Source organism: Malania oleifera, chromosome 8 (genome assembly GCF_029873635.1).
Source record: "Malania oleifera isolate guangnan ecotype guangnan chromosome 8, ASM2987363v1, whole genome shotgun sequence".
NCBI classification, from domain to species: domain Eukaryota; kingdom Viridiplantae; phylum Streptophyta; class Magnoliopsida; order Santalales; family Ximeniaceae; genus Malania; species Malania oleifera.
Window position 1 is genome coordinate 773,545 of NC_080424.1, and position 9,340 is coordinate 782,884.

The 9,340-nt window shown below is 39.6% G+C and overlaps 1 protein-coding gene across 1 annotated transcript; it reads right to left on the reverse strand.

Annotated features, from left to right (window-relative positions):
- Nucleotides 1–777: 777 nt before the first annotated feature.
- Nucleotides 778–8,533, reverse strand: LOC131161752 (protein NRT1/ PTR FAMILY 4.3-like). Its single transcript, XM_058117710.1, has 6 exons — nt 8,506–8,533; nt 3,602–3,688; nt 3,297–3,514; nt 2,414–2,887; nt 2,103–2,227; nt 778–1,708 (listed from the first exon to the last, which is right to left on the reverse strand). Exons 1-6 carry the CDS (start codon nt 8,531–8,533, stop codon nt 778–780), a joined length of 1,863 nt encoding a protein of 620 aa, XP_057973693.1.
- Between the last annotated feature and the right edge of the window lie 807 nt (nt 8,534–9,340).

The window sequence follows — 9,340 nt, forward strand, 5'->3', positions numbered from 1 at the left end:
ACACCTAATTTTTAGCAAACCCCTGTTAGGATGAGGCGTAACTATAAATTTTTTTCATCTTTTTAACCTTTTCCAATGTTATTACTTTAATCACTTGCGCTAGGCATGTAAATTTAGCATCAATAATGTATATGCACATCTTCCTTATCAAATCACATCACTATAGATTAGCTTTGCTTCATATATATCAGAAAAGACTCCACTTTGAACTAACCAAAACCAAAGCACGCAACACTGTCTCACCACTTTTATTTCCACTCTGTGTGCGCGCGCGCGTGAGAGAGAGAGAGAGAGAGAGAGAGAGAGAGAGAGAGAGAGAGAGAGATTTCCTCATCTATATATATATCAATCTATCATCATGATTGGAGATGACAATAATGGAAGAAGGGGAGGAATTAATATATATATATATATATATATAAAGTAGTGGAGTGCATTGATATTCTTTTGCTGTGGATCACGGGATCACCCCTAACTTTTCCTTATAGATCGATCCTTGGAATCAACTCAAAGACCTTGGAGACACATAGTCAATTATTTTGTAAAAAGAAAAGGCAGGCTTTTTTTTCTTAAAAAAAAAAGAGATTAAAATCATCAACCTAGTACCTAGGTGCACTAAGTACATGGGTCTATGCACGAGTATCATATATTCTAATCCTTCCAGGGCTCTGCCTTTAACGAAAAAAGGTAAAAAGATACATAGAGAACAAAAAAATCTCATTAGCTAGCTAGGGAGGATTTTAAGTTTTAGTAACATTAATTAATTAATATAACTAATTAACAGCTCGAAATTGCTTTGAAGCTAGCTAGCTGAGTTGAATTAAGCTGCGAGCTGGGGTGGTCTAATTGATCGTCTGACTGGTTCAACCCAGGGGACTGTTTCTGTGATAGATCATCAGATGGGTTGTAAGAATACCAGGCAGACCAAAACTGATAGTTTAAGAAGTTGATGAGGCTAAGGCCAGCCAGCAGCCAATAGAAGAGATCCAGCCTATCTTTGTTAAGGTCATTCTCACTGAGCCACCCCCCTCCTGAAGAAGAAGCAGTTGCTGTAATTTTGTTCACTAGAGATACCAAGAGGCTGCTGAGATAAAACCCAAATGAGTATGAGCAATATGTCATGGCAATCAAAAAGGATTGCATCCCTTCCAAAGACTGTCGGTAGAAGAATTCAATAAGCCCCACCGCGGTGAACATCTCAGACAGGCCAAAAACCAAAAACTGTGGGGCAATCCAAAAGATGGACAGTGTTTGGTGCCAAGCATCCACAGCCATGTTTCTTCTCTTTTTCTCCACCAGTGCAGCTGAAACCATGGACAATGTGGCGATGAAGAGCCCAATGCCAATTCTCATTAGAGGCGAAATCCCAGAGGTGCTTCCCGTGAGCTTTCGCGCAAACGGGACGAAGGCAGTTTCGTAAAGGGGGACTAAGAAGATGAGCATTATGTAAGGTATGGATTGGAGAGAAGCCGGAGGAATTTTGAAGCCCTTTGTGATGTGGGTGTTCATGCAACTTCCTTGCTGGACCGAGAATGTTTGCAACTGAGCTAAGATGGTGTTGGACATGATGGTGCAGGCAAATATGGGAACAACTGAGATGAGTATCTTAACTTGCTCAACTTGAGTCACACTGCATAGTCTCCATGGGCTTTCTTCCAATGTCTGATTAGTTCCATCTCGAATTTTGATGCAGGCCTTGTCAAGGAATCTGTAATTCAATTACATTAATCATTCATTAGAAATATTGAATATTAATTGTCCTAATCTTACTAAAAGCAGGCATTACCTACATCCACAGTTAATCTTAATTAATTGTAGGTATTGAAAATTTCAGTGCTATTGATGTTTACAAAGATGGTATTAAAAAATCAAGAGGATCTCTGGCTAGGGGCCTGGGAAAAAAAAAACTCATCAGTGCAGTAATAATTAATGCCATGGCCCCTAAAGATTTTACTTTTAGCAAAGACTTGGATATGCCATGATTATAAAGGTAATTAATGGTATGGCCCTGAAAGATTTTGCTTTAATGATTTTGGTCATTTACCATGATTATCTTGGCTTATATTTTTGTCTGCCTTCAAAGTTCAAAAATATCTACCCACCTGAACTTTTTAGTGAGGAGGAGATTGCCCGTGGAGCACTGAGACATATTGTTGTGGCCGCCTCGGAACATCTCTGAGTTTGAATGACAGATATGCTTTCGCTTTGCAATTGCAGCTGCAAGAACCTGCAACGTAAAACAAACACTGAAATCAACAAAATAATTAAGGTAAGCACAGTTTTAACCCCAATAAAATAAAGGCAATTAAAATGACATACAGATATTGATTATCCGCAAGCAATGCATATTTGTGCACATGCAGTATTAACAAGTAATAACTAAAAGGGAATTAGGATTAAAATAGGTAGCTACTTGAGCAATTGGGGTGAAGATGCTTCCACGAGGCGGTTTGTTCCTGTAAAGAGTTGTGCCAGAGATGAAACAGAGTAATCCCATAGCCATGGCAGCGGCTGAGACCCCAAAGCCAATGCTCATCCCTGAGTGAGTCTGGACCCAAACAAGAACTGTGAGTGCTACGAGTTCTCCCATGCAGAAGGCAAAGTAGGCAGCATTGAAGTAAGTGGAGAGCTTGTAATTGTTGGAGTAGTGGAGGTTAATGTTGGAGTCATGGTCAGAGTATAATTTTCTGAATTGATGAGCTCCATGCGAGATTATGTTGGGCTTGAGACACCCACTCCCTAGAGCCACCAAGTAGAGTGCCACGAAGAATACCACGGCACTGTACCCCTTTGCCTCCTCACAGTAGTAGTGTTGCTTCTCTAACATTTTGCAGGGGGGTGGCCTGAGCTGTGGAAGATGGGCTTGCACTGAAAGTAGCATTAAACCCTGCGTATATATAATTTTACCCCCAATGTACGTAAGCTAGCTATAGCTAGAGGATTATGTACGTCTAGTTTATATGAACTACTCCTACGTAGCTAGCTATTGCTGGCTAGGTATCTGCAACTAGTTTTTCTGTTCTTAATAGATAAATTGGAACAATTAATATAGAAGACAATTAAGCTAGCCAGCAGATTGATTTACTAGCAGTGATCATTGGGACACACGCACGCAAATAGCATGTATTAATTGTATTAATTAAATTATGGTTACGTATATATAGTAGCTAGGGAGACATATATGCATGTAGTGATTATGTTTATGGGTACGTTGTGCACATGCAGTAGTAGCTAGCTAGTGATGATATATATAAATATATGAGGGATGGATCGGTAAGAGGTAGATTGGAACTTACAGAGAGCTCCACGAAGCCAAAGATGAGCATAGTCCAAAAGCTGCCAAGATAAGAGTCCGAGAGGAAGCCACCAAGAAGGGAGAGGAGGAAGACTGTGCCTACGAAATTGGTGACTATGTTGGCGGACTTTGACAGCGGAAAATGCATTTCCTCGAACACGTAAGTTATGAGATTGTTCCCCACTGCACCAATCGCCATTATCTCAAATGCTTGCAGGCCTGCATGCATGCCACCATACATACATGTGCATGTTCATATTCAACAATATGCGTTCAGAGTACATGTTCAGAGAGAGAGAGAGAGACCTAGGATAAAAATGGCGGGAGTGAGTCCACCGTGCTTGCTGGGGTTGCAAGGTCTGCCTATCCAATCGCAATCAACGCCGAGTAGCACTGATGACGAAGAGGGGGAGGGGGTAGTCTCCTCCTCCACCTCCACCTCCACTACAGGAGGCGATTGATCAGTGATTGTACTAGTAGTGGATTGTTCTCCTCCCAGGTTCTTTCTTGCTTTTTCCATCATTTAAATATGTATAAATGAGAGAGAGAGAGAGAGAGAGAGAGAGAGAGAGAGAGGGAGAGAGCGAGTGAAATGAAGAAATGAATGAAGTGTGGGTTGCTGCAGGAAATATGTATGTAATTGAATATTGATGATGATGAGATCGCGGAGAAGTTAAATTAACCAAATGTGCAGGGGGGGGTGGGGGTGAGGGCTTAATTAATAAGCTTTGGGCTTCCTTATATTTATAGTAGCTAGCAAGCAGACAGTATGGAGGATCCATCAGCCTGCCACCTGACTGCATGCATCAAATTATATCTATATATAAATATATACTGATGGGAGATCTGTCCTCGATCGCTAGTGGACCCAAAATAACACGCTAAAAAAAAAAAAAAAAGAGTACCAACTGCCTGGATCTTGTTAGATCAAAATTCGGGCTTATATGTGAAGCAATTATGCGTTTTAGTTTATTTAATAAGGATAAACTCTATTTAAAAGTGATCAAATATTTTGGATAATAATGGACTTTAATATATCTGATAGATTGTGAACCTTTAATGTGTAGATATTTTAGTGGTAATTTTCATTTATTATGATAGGCGAAAATGGAAATACACATATATGGTCAACGATTATATAAATAGTAGTTATGGTCTCTGGATCGCACGAATGGTTCCAAAAATTTCTCTTTTGTCGTCCAATCGCTAGAGAGAATATAGAAAACGTCAAAGAAATTCTCTGGACATTACGTGCTGATCTGAAAGGTCATCCGCACGGCTCGACACATCTTGAAACGCTATGGATTCGAGTACGCTTTCGCATTTAGTTTAATGTTTTTGATGATTGGACATGACTGATTATGATGGTTTTTATCAATCTAAAGGAAATAATTTTTAAGATCTAACAAGTGGTATTAGAGCAGCTTCATGTCAAATCATTGGGAAATAATTTCTCAAATTTAGTTTGATTTGAATCAAATTAAAAGGGTGTTCTTGTTTGGGCCTCCGTTATCTTCATGTTGATAGAGTTTTTTTTTTTTTAAAAAAAAAATAGTCCTTTAGTTCAATTAAAACATTGTTAGATCTTGTTTGCCCACGTTTCGGAATATGGATCCAGTTCGTACAGATGTTCTTGGTTAGCCTTCGTTATCTTCATGTTGATATAGTTATTTTTTTTTCCTTTAAAAAAAAATAGTTCTTTAGTTCAATTAAGAAATTGTCAAATTTTGTTTACCCACGTTCTAGAAAGAAATTTTTGTTGCGGTTTAAATTTTAAATTTAAATTTAATTATTTTATTTTGAGATAAAAATTTGGTTTGAATTTTTATTTTATCTTTTAGTAAATTCGAACCAAATTGAAATTATGGCCCAACAGTTTTTTTTGTTTGGAAGTATTGAAATAACTAAATTGCAGTTTAAATTTAACTTTAGTTATTTTATTTTGAGATAAATATTTGGTTTGAATTTTTATTTTATCTTTTAGTAAATTCGAACAAATTAAAATTGGGTTTGGGCCTAATTTTAAGGGAGGATGGTCAAATAATGGTCCATAAAGTTTTAAGGTGGGGGGTCATGGGTTGAATTAGGATCTAAGTTGGACAAACCCAATTTTGTCAACCCAACCCAGCCAACTCGGACTCAGTCAACCCAACTCGGTTGACCAGGTTGAACAATTTTGACCAAATTTGACCAGATTTGACAAGTTTGATCAGTTTTGACTAGATTTGACCAATTTTGATCGATTTTTTAAGGAATAAAGTTATAAAATAAATTCAAATATGAGTATTTTTTAAGGACACACACACACACACACACACACACATATATATATATATATATATATATATATGTTTTGAAACGAAGTTGATTAAAACAGCAAGTCACCAAAGTGACCACTCTTGATCCGCTATAACTGAAGAGATTCTCCTTCTAATCCACGCAGAAACTTCTGATCGTAGAAATGGACGACAAACGACAAGGAATCGTAGAGAGAGAGAGAGAGAGAGAGAGTGAACTCACTGGTTCTAGAGAGAGAGAGAGTGAGATTTTGGGTTTTCTTACTCTTTAAGTAACCAAAAATGATATTTATAGAACCTTTGATCGAGTCAAATTTTGCTTCGTCGACGAACCAACCACTCAGTTCGTGGACAAAGCTTTACCTTCATCAACGAACCCCATCTGAATATTTTTCTTGGTTCGCTCGGTATTTTTTCTTCAACGACGCTCTGAATTTTGACGACGAAGAACTGAAGGGACTTCTTCGACAAATATACTGCCTTCGTCAACAAACCCTGGTGTAATTCCCTTTTTACCCCTTTGCTTATTTATTTTCCTTATTTACGGGTTCAAGTCTCTACAATCTCCCCTCCTTATAAGAATTTCATCCTCGAAATTTGCTAATTGACACTACGCATATTCTACACTTACGGCTCAATCCTATCGAAGAGTCGGCAGCCACCCACATAGCAGCTCCAGTCCAAGTTTATTACATACTCTCACATATGGTGGAGGAATACCGTGGTTACAACATGAAGTTTCGGGAGATTACACACACATACAAAACTCTTCTGAAGACCGTACTATTTAATCTGAACCACATATCCTACTATACATACTTACGTACCATAAAATAACTGCGGGTACTTCTAGCGTATATCTTACACTAGTTCCCATGAAACTTCTTCCACTGCATGGTTCCGCCACAATACCTTCACTAGGGGTATCTCTTTAGTCCATAACTACTAAACTTTCCGATCTAATACTTGCACCGAGACCTCCTTATATGATAAGGCGTTATTGATCTCTAAAGGTTTGTAACTCAGCACGTGTGATGGATCTGACACGTACTTCCTCAATACTAACACGTGGAACATGTCATGGACTCTAGATAGTGATGGGGTTAAAGCCACTCGATAAGCAACCGAATCTATCCTTTCCAGGATCTCGAAAGGCCCAATATACCAAGGACTTAGCTTCCCCTTCTTCCCGAACCTCACCACCCCTTTCATCGGAGCGATCCTCAGGAATACCATACTTCCTACCTTGAACTCTAGCTCTCGTCGGTGAATATCAGCATAACTTTTCTGCCGACTCTGAGCTGCCTTAATTCTATCCCTGATCAACTCGACCTTTGTAGAGGCCTGCTGAATCAGTTTTGGACCCAGTATCTGCTGCTCACCTACCTGGTCCTAGTACAATGGAGATCGACATTGATGACCATACAATGCCTCGTAAGGTGCCATCTCTATGCGAGCCTGGTAACTATTGTTATACGCAAACTCAATAAGCAGTAGATACCGTATCCATTTATCACCAAAGTCCATTACACAAGCCCAAAACATATCCTCTAATGTTTGAATAGTCCTCTCAGACTGCCCATCCGTCTGTGAGTGGAAAGACGCACTAAACGTGAGTTGCGATCCTAAGGCAGCCTATAGACTCTTCTAGAAATGAGACGTAAAACATAGATTTCGATCCAAAACAATAGAAATAGGGACACCACGAAGTCGTACAATCTCCTGCATATACAACTCTGCTAGCCAATTTAGAGAATAGCTGAATGTGATGTCTTTGTCAATAGATTAACTACAACCCATATAGCATTCTGCCCATGCATCGCTGCAGGTAACCCCGTCACGAAATCCATCGAGATGTACTCCCACTTCCACTTGGGGATGTCAAGTGGTTGAAGTGGTCCTACTGGCCTCTGGTGCTTTGCTTTGACCTGCTGACACGTCAGGCACTGCTCTACGAATCAGGTGATCTCTCTTTTCACGTTGGACCACCAGAATGATTCCCTCAGATTCTGGTACATCTTCATACTTCCAGGATGTACGGTGTAGAGTGAACAGTGTGCCTCCTCCAAAATGACTCGTTTAATTCCGGCGTCATCTGGTACACATACCCCGTTATGGAATCTCAAAATCCCATCATCGGAAATACTGAAATCCGACTTTAACCCACTTTAAACTCCTTCCATAACTACAACCAGCTCTGGATCTTCCTTTTGAGCTGTTCGGATCTTCTCCTGAAAGGTCAACTGTACCACTAAGCTAGCAAGAACAGCCTGGTGATTTCCTTCCACCACTTCTAAGCACAACCTTTCCAAGTCTATATAGATCTGATGCTGAACTCCTATTGTTGAGACTGACGCATCAATTGACTTCCGACTCATGAGCATAAGCTACCACATTTGCTTTTCTTAGGAGATAGCTAATGGTATAGTCATAGTCTTTTATCAACTCAAGCCATCTACGTTGTTTCAAGTTCAACTCTTTCTGGGTGAAAATGTACTTAAGACTTTTGTGGTCAATAAAAATCTCGCACCTTTCACCATACAGGTAGTGTCTCCAAAATTTCAATGCAAACACTACAGCTGCCAATTCCATATCATGTGTTGAATAGTTCTTCTCGTACTCTTTGAGTTAACGAGAAGCGTAAGCAACCACCCTACCCTATTGCATTAGAACACAGCCAAGACCCTTCTTAGAGGCGTCACTGTAGATAACAAATCCACCATCCCTAGATTGAATGGTCAGAACTGGAGCAGTAACAAGTTGCCATTTCAGCTCCTAGAAACTCAGCTCGCACTTGTCAGTCGAATCATACCTCATATTCTTCCTCATGAGTCTCATCAATGGACCTTCTAAACTAGAAAACCCTTCTACAAAATGACAGTAGTAACCTGCAAGACTTAGAAAACTTCTGACTTCTTGAACATTCTTCAGTCTCGCCCATTCCACTACTGCCTCTATCTCACTCGAATCCACTAATACTCCTTCTTTGGATACTACGTGCCCTAGAAATGCAATTTGTTCCAACCAAATTTCACACTTCTTCAATTAAGCATATAACTTCTTCTCCCTAAGCATTTGCAGTACCAGTCTCGGACGAACTTCATGCTCTACAGCACTCCTAGAATATACTAAGATGTCATCAATGAATACTATGACGAACAGATCTAAGTATTCATGGAAAATTTAGTTCATCAGATCCATAAATGTTGCAAGTGCATTCGTCAGACCGAATGGCATAACCATAAATTTGTAATGGCCATACTGAGTTTGGAAAGCTATTTTTGGAACATCCTCTGTTTTCACCTTCATCTGGTGATACCTAAACCAGAAATCGATCTTAGAAAAGATCTACATGCCTTGAAGCTAGTCAAACATATCATCAATCCTAGGTAATGAGTATTTGTTCTTTATCGTCATCTTATTAAGTTCTCTATAGTCGATGCACATCCTCATTGACCCGTCTTTCTTCTTTACAAATAGCACAGGTGCTTCCTAGGGAGAAACACACGGTAGAATATACCCTTGATCTAGCAGCTCCTGAAGCTGTTCTTTTAACTCTCTCAGTTAAGTTGGAGCCATACGATACGGAGCTTTTGATATCTGCGTCGTACCTGGAGTTAACTCTATACCGAATTCCACTTCATGATCTGGAGGTAATCCCAAAAAGTTCTCTGGGAACACATCTGGGAACTCACACACAACAGGAATCTCCTCCAGATCACGTTCCCCTACCGGCCTGTCTTTCACA